Here is a 15,478-nt window from a genome sequence, read left to right as displayed (position 1 = left end):
ATAGATTGTTGAAGGTGATCAGGTTAAGATATCTGTCTACATTATCAAACTTTATGTGACAACAAAATGTGATGTGCCCAAATATGGAAGTGATATGCAAAAATATGGAAGTGATATGCACAAATAAGGAAGTGATATGCACAAATATGGTAGTGATATGACATCATCATGTCCATATATGGTCACATCACATTTTGTCACATAAAGTTTGATAGTGAAGACAGAGCTTTAGATTAATAATGAATTTGATACTTTTTTTCAAATTCTAGATCAAGGAAATGTACAGACGTGAAACAGAGAAATCAGAAGGAGAGAGTTCAAGAAACAATGCCATTATTGTAGACTATAAAGAAATATGTACTCAGTTGAGTGAACGATTAGAAAAACAACAAACATCTCATAAACAAACAATGGAACATATAAGAGTAAGTTGAATAGTTAGGCCAACACAAGAATTATCCATTAAAAAATATTTAGAACCTCATAAAACTCTATAGAAGATGCTGTCATTTAATAGCATTAGATTTGAACATTCATCTAATTGTGATTAAACCGATACTCATACAGTCAACAAAATATAAGATATGTATTTTTATGCCTACATAGATTGACTTTTGACCTTATTTGCAATCATATTGTGCTTCCTATTTGACAACTACATGACTGCCCATGTTTGGATCAAATAATAAAAGCAGAATGTTCTTTGAAATTTTGAGGTGGTTAAGTTGGATCATAACTTGGAGTCATGCTTTTCTACCAACTTGGTTTCTTTCTCAATAAACTTACAAAATTGTACAACCTTTCTGTTTAATCCAAACTAATCTATAATTTGTAGAACAAAGTACAGGGGTGTGATAATTGCTCAGGTGTGTTTACAAGTGATGGTAACATAGCTGCCAGTGAACCAGCTCTCAAGCCCGAAGACATCGATCCTCGTCTGGCTGCTGCATCGTTACAAATGAGAGAACTAGAGTTAGACTTAGCGCACACCAAACTGCAGTTAGTTGAATCTCAATGCCATGTACAAGAAGTGGAACACCAATTGAATGCTGCAGTGAATGAGTTACAAGAGATGCAAGCCTCCAAGAACAGCTGGTTACAAAAAACCTTTACTTCTTTTAAAGAAGCAACAACGTTGAAAAAAGAATGAAGAATAATGTTATTATTCTGAACATGTTTTCTTGGGATAGGGTAAGTGTGGTTATTAAACATCAACCATGTTTTGTTGATAACTACAGCACATGTTAGATAAACTGAAGATATCCTTATTTGGTGCTGTAGTAATAATCTAATGTATCTGTATTGTAAGGAGCTGTAGGGTTTGCTAAAAAACGTATTCTGTTCTTTAACCTACTTGCTTTCCACCAGTATTTTGTCTTGCAAATCTACTAATAAAATATAAAGGCAAGGACATTTGTGCTCTAAAATGGAAGATGACTACTCGTAGATGGTGATACTAGTGTATGCAAACACATAAACAATTTTTATTTAATAGCAATAGTTTGTATAAATGTAATTTTAAGATGTACATTCTTTTTATTTGTAATACCCACGTTATTGGGATTGGTATTTGTCAATTACCTCGCTATCATATTTATTTTAACTTTCTTTATGCTAAGCTACATAATTTGTTTTTACCGAAAAGAACTGCTCAGATAAGTAAAAAAGTATCTTGAAAAAGTAAGGGTTTATGGATCACTAATTAGATATATTCATAATAATAATAATTTTTTTTTTCTAAAAATATATTCTTTGTAACCTTTGGTTCTGTTCGGATCATATTCCTTGACCAAACCATTGTAAAAATTGTTGAAAAGCAATATTTTTTTCTGAAATGTCTTACAAAATCGCTATTTTACAATGCATATTTTCCTACAATACCATTTTTCATTGCAGTTAATCCCAAAGTTTAGTTAATTTTGCACAGGAATAGATTATACAGTATTAATATATTAAATAATTGAATACAATATCATATTATATTGGTGGAGTATGCTTGCTTTAATAGTAATTAATATTAATTTATCCCATAATATTCAGACAGATAATTGAATACAATATATACTCTCATATTGGTGGAGTAAGTTTACTAATTATTACTAGTTATTAATGTTAATTTATCCCATAATATTCAGAAACTTTGTTGGGCCCTGAAGTATTCCGCCTAATAGGGAGATCTACTGCACTACAAAGGCTACACTTTGTTGGGCCCTGAAGTATTCCGCCTAATAGGGAGATCTACTGCACTACACAAAGGCTATAATAAGAAATTATAAAGTTATTTATCCATGTTAGCGAATTTTACTCTTTGAAAATAATAATAGTTTATTATGCAAATTTTAAAATAAACCTTGATTATAACCTTTTGTTACGTGTTATAGCTGAAAAAAATACAAAGCAAAGATAATAAATAGACAAAAAAAGCCATTAAGAAGTTAAACATAAGACAAACAAATAATACTTTATGCCATTTTTTAGTTACAATTCTGTTAATATTTGTATGAAATGCAAAGAATGTGTAAATACTAATTTTACATTAATAGCTGCTATATTGTTATTTTATTGTAATGTTTATTTTAAAACTAGTATTAACGATACTTTATCTACTAATCTTAGTTCATAGTATTTTTTTACTGTTAATGTACTTTTTGTTTAATTTTCTTTACAACTCACTTTTACAACTGATGTACATTGTTGTTAATCAGAAAACAAATTTGTTTTCATGTAAATATTTAAAGAAAATAGACAATTTAACATGAATAGAACGACTTATGGTACACTGTGTATTATCTGTAGATCATTTGTATAGTAATGTGTATAAGTTATTTTAGCAAATGTGTACTGTAAATTTCCTATTCTTATTTTCGATTAGACTAACATTTTATCCATATAGATAACTTCATTGTCCATAAACAATATGAATATACTGTAATTTTCATCCGCTATTAAAAGTGTCAACATGCTAAGTGATCATAAGCGATTGGCTGATATGGGCGTCTGAACTCATTTCCATTTTAAAATGTACAGAAATAATTAATAAATAAAGAAAAAAATGGTACAGCAACAAAGTGCGAGGGTGGGTTGAGTTAGGCTATTTAACCTATTTAATTTATTGGAAGTATATTTTGTTGATATAATAGACAATTTAAATGTCGTAAGCACAATTTGACAGAATTGAGAAACATTGGATCTATGGCTGAATATTTATTATAATTCGATTTAGGAATATTGTTGGGAATAAACACAAATGTTATAAAATTGATGTCTGATATGGTGAAAGGTAGTAAAATGTATTTCAACAACATAACATTGTTCTATTTGTTTTCTACTACAATTTTTTGAAAAATATTAACTTTAAAAAAAATATTTATATATACATGCTTGGAACACAATATGTGCGTCTGCGGATGTCAAATTATAGTATTACTCGAGCTGTTCAACCGGTTTTCAGCTATTAAAAACAATTATCGTAGGAGGAGATAGGAAAATGCGAAGCATCCTTGTATTATTGTCTGCAGGTATTTTTCAAGATGGACATCCATTAGACAGTGTATACCACGATTGGAAAACCCCCTATTTGGGGCAAATGGTAGAAGCTAAACTCTTTTTAATTGTCAATAACTCATTACCTTACTAAACTTAAGGTTACATTGAGGTGGTTAAAATCCGAAAGTACGAACTATAAGTAACATGCGATTTACCAAATTTTGCCCTTGCGTCAATTTATATATAGATATGTGCGCCAGCGCATGTCAAAATATAGCACAGTAACCATTTAAGTAAAAAATAAAAGGGTAAAAATGCTACTTTTTTGCAAAAAATCCCTGTACTATAGTACAGGTATTTTTTCTGAAAAATGGCCAAAATGTTTATTTTTCAAAAGTCACTTATTATGCCATAATATTGCCATATATTCATACATATTGTATTACCACCATTGGGCTGATTTCTTGGTAAATAATAAAAGTTGTTAAAGCGTTGGGTTAAAGGTCACAAAATTCATGACTGGGTTGATGTTCTATTGAACTACTACTAATACTATTATTCATCCAAAACTTCAGGGCTACATTGATGTCACTGAGCTGAGGAGCTGATGTTAGATTCAAATTGTTTAAGAATAAAATAACAACATATTATAATACACAGTACAAATCTGATTATATTTTAATAATTACTCACGCCGATAATATGAATATAGCACCTTCTTCTCATATAAAAAATAAACATTAGTTTCTAACTTTGATATTGCTTACTTAAAGCAGTCAATGAAACAATGTTTAAGAATGGAGCAATTGCTAAATATAGATTCAGCACATAATTCAGTACAATAATGTATTTTGGTTTATTTTTACATGTATGTTTTTATACATTCAATTCTGTTTTTTGTTTTAGAATTGATCATGAAACCCTAGAGTCACACACGTAATTGCATCATAGTTATGAAAAATACACACTATAAAATGGAGATACTTTATGTATGCGTAATTTATATAAACTGTCTATGATTGACGTTCAGACACAAATGAAAGATTATAAAATCAATTGCAGAAATATACCGAGAAAGGATAAACACTATTTTTACAAAAATAAAAGATAATATAAACATAATACATTTATTTTACAATTTGAAAGACGGTTTGTAACAAACACTTCCTGGACATGTATGGGAGAGCACTCTGGGCTACTGTGTACCACTGGACTAGGGGTAAATGGACTGTGAAACAGTTAAATAATTGCACATCAAACTGGTGGTTTCTTTCACTATGAAATTAAAAACTAGCATGGGACTACCAGTTCATTGGAGTTCATTGAACTACTAGTTCATTGGACTACAAGTTCATGGGAATACAAGCTCATAGGACTACCAGTTCATGGGACTACAAGCTCATGGGACTACCAGTTCATGGGACTACCAGTTCATGGGACTACAAGTTCATGGGACTACAAGCTCATGGGACTACCAGTTCATGGGACTACAAGTTCATGGGACTACAAGCTCATGGGACTACCAGTTCATGGGACTACCAGTTCATGGGACTACAAGCTCATGGGGCTACAAGTTCATGGGACTACAAGTTCATGGGACTACAAGCTCATAGGACTACCAGTTCATGGGACTACAAGCTCATGGGACTACCAGTTCATGGGACTACAAGTTCATGGGACTACAAGCTCATGGGACTACCAGTTCATGGGACTACAAGTTCATGGGACTACAAGCTCATGGGGCTACAAGTTCATGGGACTACAAGTTCATGGGACTACCAGTTTATGGGACTACAAGTTCATGGGGCTACAAGTTCATGGGACTACTAGTCCATGGTACTACTAGTTCATGGGACTACCAGTTCATGGGGCTACAAGTTCATGGGACTACTAGTCCATGGTACTACTAGTTCATGGGACTACCAGTTCATGGGGCTACAAGTTCATGGGACTACTAGTCCATGGTACTACTAGTTCATGGGACTACCAGTTCTTGGGACTATAAGCTCATGGGACTACCAGTTCATGGGACTACCAGTTCATGGGACTACTAGTCCATGGGACTACTAGTTCATGGGACTACCAGTTCATGGGACTACAAGCTCATGGGGCTACAAGTTCATGGGACTACTAGTCCATGGTACTACTAGTTTATGGGACTACCAGTTTATGGGACTACCAGTTTATGGGACTACAAGCTCAATCATGGGACTACAAGTTCATTAGACTGTGTAAATCAGGGCTAGTTGATTTAGTTTAGTCTAGTTTACTGTAACCAGACGTAGAGTAACAATTGGGCTACAAACTGAACTCGGGCAGGGTTACATTAATGCTGGCTGTATTGCCTCTGAGGATGGTGGATCATTGCACAAGTGAACCTTTGGGTTACCAGATCATTGAGAAATTAGTAACAGTGCATAAATTGGACTAGTAAAACTGATCACTATTGATTATTGGATAAAAACAAAACTCAGGAATAGTGATTTTGTTCTTTAAAACAACACAGTCGTAGAACTCCCGGAATAACACACAAGTGGTAAACTCAAGCACTGGTTCAACAATTGGACTATTGAACTTGGATAGTGATGAAAAGTTATGATTACTGGAGATTATCGAACATGTGGAATAATAATACTATTATTATGGAAGGAGTCAAATTAGCACCTTTAAAATGACATCATTTACAGTATTACTGTATACAGACACCATTGGGAGTAAAGAGTGTCCCTTAATAGGGATGTCCCTTGAATAGGGGTTGGTTGTTAAAACATACTCCTTCCTCATCTCACAGAAGTGTCATATAAATTATAAAAATTTCATTTCTTACAAAAAATACATAGTCATTCAATTTATAATAAAATTTTCCTCTAAAATTCAGCCTGTTATACTGTATGCTTTAAATTTATTTAGTTATAAAATAAATTATGCCTTTAAAATGTTCAGCCTTAACATTAATTTAGCCTTAAAATATTTCAGTTTAAAATTAATTTAGCCTTAAAATAATTCAGCTAATTTAGTCATCAAAGAATTTAGCTGTTAAAATAATTTACATGTGAAATTCAGCCTTGAAATTAATTCAGCTTTAAAACTTTTAAGTCGGTCATATAACAATCATTTGAGATCTTTAATACTGTACTGCAAAATAATGCTCAATGGAATTGTATAACACAAACCTTAATTCTTGCATATTTTTATACAGATCTTTTTACTGTGGCAATCATTTGGACATTTTTATACTAAATTCAGTAACTCTTAATGCTGTGTGGAAGATGTACACACAAATACAAAAAAATCAGCCTTTTCAAAATTGTACAATCAGCCAATAGTCAAGGGGTAGATGCAAATAACTGAGCCCCTTCAGTACAGTAACAATAAAAAATATATTTTAAAAATATATCTACAGTATAATCACTATTAAAAACCTAGTTTTACCTCTGTTGTTTTTTAAAAAGATAAATCAGCATGTACTGTAAACCTGGAATTATGTCCTAATACAAACCAGAATGTCTTGAATAGTACAAGGTTAAAGGTCACAGCAGACACTGGAAAACATCTGTTTGGAAGAATATCATTACGCCAAGATGTCGCGTAAACTCAGAGAATTGTTAAGATCATGCTGTACACTGGAGAGCATTCGTTTTGACGTTGACTTTAAATGTTGAGCAACTCTGATAGCCGCCTCCAAATTGGCATCAGACTTTAAACTGGATATCTGTATATTTAGAGAGAGATTTACAGATGCAAATAAATTAACTTAAATCACAAGTTTCTAAAATGATGACATCATCATTATGTTAGTTAATGCTAATACTGATGATGTTCAGATATCAAGTCTTAAATATTGGTGTGTGGACAATTATTCTTACTTTTGCATAGTCTCTCTTCACATAACTGCTTTTTGGATTTCTTGATTTTGAATGAGGAGACCTACAGAGAAGAAAATGTACAATTATCAAAGATACACACAATATAAATATACATTCTGTAGATTTGACTGTTGACTTACTTTTACATTTTAAAGTGATTAGAAAAATGAATAGTTGATGATTACCTTCTGTAATAAAACTCTTCTTCTTCACTGGATGTATGACTGCGACTTCTCTTTTCCTGTCCTCTTGCATAAAATCTTGCATCTGTCTTTGTTGGTAGTGCATGCACTGGTGTTGGTATGTACTCTCTAACCGTCATCCGCTGTTGTGGTGAGCTGTAATTTTGTGGAGGGGGTGTATATGTTTGCTGAAAAGGAGTACTAATATATTGGGGTGCATATTGTTGTGAAGGACTGTGAGCCACTGGGGTAACCGGAGTTGTCATAAATTGTGGTGTTGTTTGCGCAACTGGGGTGCTCATAAACTGAGGGGCTGTATGAACTAATGGGGTGCTCATGTACTGAGGGTCTGTATGAGCAACTGGGGTGCTCATGTACTGAGGTTGTGGGGAATAACTCTGCTGAGAAGGTTGCACTGTAAAACTTGCAGTATGTTGTGGGTTTGAAACAGCGCTACCTCGTGCTCGTCTTCTGTGGGTACCCAATGAATAGCTATTGGATTGGTGTCTTTGTGGTGACTGTGGGTAATATTCATTTTGAGAAGGTTGGAATGTTTGATCATCATGTGAACAGACACCAGAACCTTGACAAAATGTACAGACACTGGTATTTGGTTCTCTTGTTCTGGCAACATTTCCTCTATTAACTCTTAATGGAGATCTCCTTGAGTCAGACATGCTTGTAAAGATGTCCCCTACATCACTGCTGCCTGACCTTGTTCTTTTATTGTTAGGTTTGCTTACCCTTCCCATGCTTCCATCATCTCTGGAAGTCAAGTTTGGAATGTATTTTTCCCTAAGAGTCATTCTAAAATCATTTCCACTGGAAGGCCAACCATGATCCTGAGGAGCATTTTCTTGTACAGCTAGTTTGCTCTTTAATTCCCTAACCTCATTTTGAAGCGAATGCAAAACTTCACTCTTTATACTTGATGTATCTGACGCACTATCGCTTAGAACTTTCGTTCTTCTCCGAGAGAACTCTTTAGGATGCTGTGGTGTCATATGAGTTCTTCTGTCATGACCCCTGGAATGAGCATTCTCTGATAACCTGTCTTTTAGTTGATCAATTTCTTCTTGAAGAGCTTTCAATTTTGAACTCTTCACACTGCTCCTTGTGGCATTAGATATTGAGTCTTCCTGGGGTAGATGTTCTACATCCGATTTTATAAGTCTAGTTGGATATACACTATCGTTATGAAATCCATTGTGAATGACTGGAGAGGTTCCTGAATGTGAATCATTGTCTCTACGATATCTTGCTTTCAGTCTTTCAGGCTGTGTGTGTCTGGTATCAGGTACTACCTTTGTTTTATTTACAGTTGCATATGAAGGGCTTGTTGAATGTGGCAAACAATCAGAGGGTTGTGGGGTCAGATAATCTTGATAGGTTGTATCTTTCTGCTGTTTTTGGTGTTTCTGGGGTTGGCTAGGTATTGCACTGATGTGTCCTAAAAACAGATATTTAAATAGATATGGGTATACTGTAATAATAATTTCAAACAAATAAACTTACAAACATTGTAAAATGCAGTGGTATAGAATATCAGAGGTCCCAAATGAATTATCAAGACCAAACCATAGAGGGTGCTAGCTATGATTTTATAAGTAAATTCAAATATAGGTGCTTTTTCAAACAATTCTTAGGCATCAGCATAGTAGTATAGTATCTAGGTATGTCAGGTGCTTTCTAAGCGTGATATATTCACTAAAGGTGAAAATGCGTTGCATTGCATTTAGTTAACGAACATCGGTCTAGTACTGGAGCCAAATGGGTATTTAGACATATTCAAAATAATCAATTACTGTATAAACTGAAAAATAAAAATATATAAACAAAACATTAGAACTGTGAGTGAGGATCATACCATTATTAGGAGCTGTTTTTCTGTGATCACGCTGTGGTGGTTGGTATCGCACTGTAGTTTGTTCTGACTGGACTGACTCATCTTCTGCATCACTTTCAAAATGGAGATTCATCGGACCATCGTAGCTGTCGTAGCTTGGCTGACGCTGAAAACTCAACCTCCTGGTTCGTGTTGGAAGTGTAGTTTCACTTTCAGGTTGAAGGACTCCGGTTTTTCCTGGACCGTTTAGGGTTACTATTCCAACTCTGTAAACGAAGAATAGTAGGTAATGTACGCTCTAGTCAGATGCTCATCTAACAGCAACGAACATACATAGCATATTATAACACAGCTGCATGTATCCTATACTATCTGATTGGTTAAAATTGTATCATGTGCCATTCAGTATTAGTTTGAATGCACAGTAAACAGTTCGATTTAATAGTTGTATTGCACATATTGTACACGTTTTGTGTATGTTGAAAACCAAGCTGTAGTGTGCACAGTCTATAACTGTCATAATACCTACTACTACCAAAATCTGAAATGGCCTTGCCTCATAACTAGTCTTTGACATTGAAGATGGAAGCAGTTGATACTGTCTACACTATCAAACCTTATGTGACAAAAAAAATGTGATGTGCCCATATATAGACACGATGACATCATATCACTAACATATTTGGGCACATCACACTTTTAATGTCATACTAGTTTGATAGTGTAGACAGAGCTTAAGACAGTAGGTTTGACAAAGACAAATTATGGATGTTTTGTATTAGTTGAATTTGGAGAACATTATATTGACTTCAATATGAAACTAACCCAGAATGATTAGTTAGTTGAGATTGTCTGCTGCTCTCAGATCCCATAAATCCACTATCTCTGTCCAACTCTGGTGACTTCTGACGTGATCCTGTCTCTTGCGAGTCTTGACTTCGTGGTCGTGGCAATACTGATTTTCCTGGACCATTTTTATGAAACTGATAGATTAGAAAATGCTGTTTTTGTCAAACTAGATTTTTTTTTAGTAAAACTCAATTTAATTCAATAAGAGGATTTTTACAGATATGAAAGATTCCTTGTGTTGATGTCACAAACAAACATTCTCATTTACCATTTTAAAAATTGTTATAAGCAATATCACTGGGTATTTTTTAGTATAAATACCAGAATAAAAATTACTTATTATTAATAAAATTACGGAAACATTGTTGTTACCATATAAATATCATGAAATAAATAGAAACATGTTGGTGTACCTCATTTGTAATATTTCTACGAACAGTATCAGGAGATGCAGTAGATTCTGATATACTGCCCTCATGGTTCATATTAGAGTTCCAACGTGGAATCTTAGTTGCTGAAGAACCTGACAAAAAGAAAAGTTAGTAAATATTAATAAACACATTTTTGTTTTTAAGACTACAGAAAATAACCTTTCTCTGTCTGGAAAATCCCTGCAATATTGTATGTATCTGATGCCAGATTTCTTTACATATATCAGTATTTTTAAACTATATTATTTGTGAAATTTGACAAATACATAGTACATACCCTTTTTTGGAGTTACTTTGGAAGAGTCTGGTGTTTTTCCTGGAGTAGATGAAAAAGAGATGTCACCTTTGTTTGATGAGGCTGGGCTGGTCACACCTTGGTGGGAAGCACTTAAAAACTGCCCTGGTATAGTTGATGTCTTCTCACCAACTTGTGGCTTCAGTGGATATCTTGATGGGTCTTGATGATGCAAGTTTTCTAGTTTCTGAAAGAAAAGAAAAGAAATCCTCTTTTGTAAACAATTTACTTTACACATTTTTATTTTGTAAATATGGTCTTCCCCCCCCCCCCCCCACCCCCCACTCATTTTTTTTTTCTTTTTCTGAAATTTGTACTATTATTAAAACCAATTCTTTTTTATGTAATATGGGGTCTCTTTAATACCAAATTCTTATCCTTTTAAAATGCTAAAAATATATTTTTTCATTTGACTGGTTTTTAGAATTAACTGCTGGTTTTTATGTTTCACAGTAAATTTATTACGTAAATGAATTTTTCAATCATTTTTGCAGGCATTTGGTATCATTCCTCGTTGTTCTGTGTTTGCCTCTCACAAACTGTATCACTGTACATTAACACAGACTCAGTGTTTATGTCCCACAGACGAAGTGTTTATGTCTAAATCTCTGTCTACACTATCAAACTAGTTCAACAAAAAAAGTGTGATGTACCCAAATATGGTAGATGTATGTACAAATATGATAGTGATATGACATCATCATGTCCATATTTTTTTGTCACATAAAGTTTTATAGTGTAGACAGAGCTTTAGAGTAAACAAATGGATAGTTATGAAATGAAATGAGAGAGAAATAAAAATATTACCAAAACAAGCTCTTCTACCTCTTGGTCTCTATTGGGAAAATATGTGGATTTTTTTAACTGGTCATATCTGAAAAAGAAAAAATAGATTTATATAATTAACATACTTTGGTAGTGAAAGTGGGCCATGAAATATGGAGGGTTTTTTCAAATCATTAAAATCATACTGTTGGTAAAACAAATATTAAACATGAATATATGACAATTGTAACTATAATTGCAGTGTGTCACATGTGATGTGATTAAAAAGTTGGTCTTTGCTCAAAATACTACACTCAAACTTTCATGTTCAATGGATGGACATATATAGCCGAGATGGAGTTGGTTTTTAAATAAAACTTATTTCAACAATCAATTTTGGTGAATCGAAACTTCAGAAAAAATGGAATGAGCTTTTGTTTTTAAAACAAAGTCAACCTAAATGTAAACTTTTTTTAGTAACTTGTTTTTTATACTGTTTAATTCTATGGTGAATATGAAGTCTGAAATAAAGAGAAATTAATGAATTTAACCCATTCCTTGTAAAAAAAAAAAACTCTAAAAGTGCATGGTAATATACCTGTCCATTAAGGAATTATATTCCTGGTCCATGTTTTGTCTCCGTCTCTCAATCTCATCTTCTATGCTGTGTTCAGGTATAAAATCTCGTCTTGTTGGCGGTGTTTCTGGTCTTTGATTGCGCAAGTTTTCCTCCACTGTCTCATTAATATCATCAAGCTTCATCCCTAGTTGGAAGACTTCACCCTCTAGTTCTCTATCTGGATCAAACTTTTCGTTGCTCAAGTTACCTTCTCTGCGGCATCTAGCTTGGTGCTCTTCCTTTGCTTGCATGTAGTCTTGTTCAAGTCTTTCATGATCACCACGTAACTTGCTCAATATTTGATCTTGCTCGGAAGGTTGAAGCTCATTGTTGGATAGTTGAGACTCAAATACTTCTACCTATTTGCAACCCAAAAATAATTACCTGGAGCGCAGAAAGAGTTCATCATTTTATTATTATCTAACAAGGGGAATGTGCGCCCCTAGTGCTACCTCCTTGGATCCATCCGATGCTGGAAATGATCCTCAATCAAACTAGTTTGACAAAAAAAGTGTGATATGCCCAAATATGGTAGTGACATGATGTCATATCGGCATATCAAAATTTTTTCACAATACAATACTGTAAGTAAATATTACTCACCTGTTCTCTGAGCCCATTTGTTTGGAACTGTAAACCAATAACTATGCCCTCTGACCCTGTAAACTCAGGGAATGATGAAGTATCCTCTTGCTGTGAACTTGACGCACCTTGTACCCTTCCAATTGCATTTTCAGACATCAATCTTTTCCTTTTGTTTACATCATCTGGAGCTGACCTCTCTGTTTCCTCCGATGCATGCCCAGAAAGTAGATTTGGTGGTGGAGTTTCATACGGTGATAGCATGTGATTATTTTCTGATCTTCTACTAATACTATTGAAGTAATTTTATTGAATTTTCTTTACAAAATTGTTTCTTTTTTACTTTTAAAAATAAATATCTTATTTCTAAAAATATGTGATTTTATTCAATAAAAATACTACTGTACTATTACAGTACCATACTTATTAATATAAAATACAAAATGTCAATTAACAAATATATTTCAAAAACACAACTTACTTTTGTGAGGCATCAGTACTGAGAGCAGCAGCTCTTTGGGGTTGTGGTAGATGAATAGTTTGTTGGTGATTAGCTCTGGGTGTGGTGTTCCTACTTTTTGTTCTGGGAGTTTCTGGATCAGAATACAGATTTATTTTAGCTCCTAATCGCAGTTGATCGATAGTAACCTCAGCAAGAGCATACTTCTGTAGTAGGTCATCATAATCCTGTTGTAAGCGATCTACAAGTTCATCATTTTGCTTACGGCTAGATTTCTCATGTTTTAATTGGTGAACTAGTTCATCAGCTGGTAAATTTGAGTCAATGCTCAGCGTAGAAAGTGAGATTATCCTGGGGCTCTTTTTCTTGTGGCCATTTGATGACATAAATTCCTCTTCTTCAACGATCTTTTGTTTACGTTCAGAGACTTCATCAGCACCATTATTGCTGGCTTCTTCAGGTTTCACAGTAAATGCTTTAATAGGTTGTGCAAGAGAATGATTATTTGGAACTTTTTTCTTTAACTTGATTGCAGAAGGCTTAGGTGGCCGATTGCGTAATACTGCATTTGGTACAAAGTTTCCAAGATTCATGTTAGCTGATTCGCTGACCGGTCCTGTGTCACTTCCATAGCTCTCCACTGCTGAATCTTCCTTCCACATCTGTCGCATCCTTTGTGAACTATAGGGGTCATTGACTTCTACATCATTAACTTCCTCTGTCATATAAGAAGTTACTTGTCCAGTAGTATCCATTTCATTTTCACTAGTCATGTATGCATGACCATCGGCGGAACTATGCCGCGGACTTGCAAAGCTTTCTACTTGTGAGGCAACCTCTTGAATTGTTCTTTCAAGCTGTGGATCTAAATATTTGTCAAGTGCAACAGATCCAGATTCTTCTGAATGAAGTGATCGCAAGGAAGATCTAATGGATTGGCTTCTAGAGAATGGAATAGGGTCACTATCTCTTGTGAAAGAGTCTGGATGTGGTGATACCCCAGCATGTATAGTTCTTGCTAAAGTGTTATGATGGTTTAATATTATACGTTTATGATTTTCATCTCCATCATCATGTTTTCTTTCAGAATCTGAATTAAATTCTTCTGAGTTTTGGTCCTCTAACCGGTTATCAGTTTGATCAGAAGGTATTGATCCTTCATAGTCATCATCATCAAGATAACTTAACTCTGGTTCCTCCTCTTGTTCAATGCTATATGGTGATGTGCTTTTATGAAGGAATTCATCTAAAACATTATTGTCTTCAAACTTATCCCTGCCATGATATTTATGGTTATTGTGGAAGTTTGACTGCCTCTCAGACATGTCTCTTTGATCATCGGTTGTAAGATCATCGGTGCTAAAAAGAACACCTTGTTTGGCAAGAGCATCTTCTTCTGATGTGTTAAGCTGGAGATGTCTTTGGCTATCCAAAGGAAGATTATTATCTTCATCTTCATCATCAAATTCTCCGTCACATAATACTCCTTGTTCTCGTAGAGTTTCCATCCAATTACCCTCCTCTGAATTCTGCGATTGCATTTTCAAAAAGGTTTCAAATTGTTCAAATTCATCCAGTGATTGGTCTCTTCTGAGATTGTAATTTGGAGGGTAGTGATGTAGCCCTGCCATATTGGATACAGCGTGGCCTTATTTCACCCCTCTCCTCTTATGTTGTATATGACTTGTCATTTTTGTCTGTTTAATAGTAGTTGGAAAAATTCATCACTCCATTTTTAGCATTCACATAATCTGGAAACAAACAAAAGTTTAAATGATTGATAATAATTTCAATTCTGTAATACTTGAATATACAATGAATGACCTTCATGCCATTAAGCTGTTACTGTGAAAGTGAAAGTAAAGGTACAGTATGGTTTAACATAATGGTTGCATACATTTGTACAGTATGTATTTATTAGATCATTTGCTATATCAATTATCATTGTAATCATCAAATATATTTTCATAGATACACACAGGCCAAATTGTTAGACTTGTATAGCCTATTTGCACTAAATAATATCATATTCTTGTAATTTTAAGATTTCTCATTTTAGTTATTGGATGTACAGTACGAAGAAGGGCGTCTACAAAA

General features: G+C 34.0%; 2 protein-coding genes across 3 annotated transcripts in view; one reads left to right on the top strand and one right to left on the bottom strand.

Annotated features, from left to right (window-relative positions):
* LOC140046939 (rab GTPase-activating protein 1-like) overlaps window positions 1-3,295 on the top strand; it is a 49,880-nt gene extending 46,585 nt beyond the window's left edge. For both annotated transcript variants that reach the window (XM_072091704.1, XM_072091705.1), the window contains exons 19-20: window positions 270-425; window positions 836-3,295. In XM_072091704.1, the coding sequence (XP_071947805.1) occupies window positions 270-425; window positions 836-1,150 (471 nt within the window). In that variant the 3' untranslated portion in view covers window positions 1,151-3,295. The remainder of the gene's footprint in view (window positions 1-269; window positions 426-835) is intronic.
* Window positions 3,296-4,182: 887 nt separating this feature from the next.
* On the bottom strand, window positions 4,183-15,100 carry LOC140046938 (uncharacterized). The gene is made up of 11 exons (XM_072091703.1): window positions 13,403-15,100; window positions 12,943-13,213; window positions 12,319-12,698; window positions 11,763-11,829; window positions 10,938-11,142; window positions 10,643-10,752; window positions 10,206-10,363; window positions 9,402-9,646; window positions 7,538-8,984; window positions 7,353-7,413; window positions 4,183-7,198 (listed from the first exon to the last, which is right to left on the bottom strand). The coding sequence occupies exons 1-11, from the start codon at window positions 15,010-15,012 to the stop codon at window positions 7,058-7,060; spliced, it is 4,695 nt and encodes a 1,564-aa protein (XP_071947804.1). The 5' UTR covers window positions 15,013-15,100; the 3' UTR covers window positions 4,183-7,057.
* Window positions 15,101-15,478: the final 378 nt, after the last annotated feature.

Source organism: Antedon mediterranea, chromosome 4 (assembly GCF_964355755.1).
Source record: "Antedon mediterranea chromosome 4, ecAntMedi1.1, whole genome shotgun sequence".
Lineage (NCBI taxonomy): Eukaryota > Metazoa > Echinodermata > Crinoidea > Comatulida > Antedonidae > Antedon > Antedon mediterranea.
The sequence above is the reverse complement of the archived record's forward strand: the minus strand, read 5'-3'. Positions and strand labels throughout refer to the sequence as shown.

Coding starts and splice junctions, on each gene's coding strand:
- LOC140046938 (XM_072091703.1), bottom strand. CDS start 15,012: ATGGCAGGGCTACATCACTACCCTCCAAATTACAATCTCAGAAGAGAC. Junction 11,143..11,762: donor AGGTAGAAGAGCTTGTTTTG/GTAATATTTTTA, acceptor CTTTTCTTTCAG/AAACTAGAAAACTTGCATCA. Junction 10,753..10,937: donor CAAAGTAACTCCAAAAAAGG/GTATGTACTATG, acceptor TCTTTTTGTCAG/GTTCTTCAGCAACTAAGATT.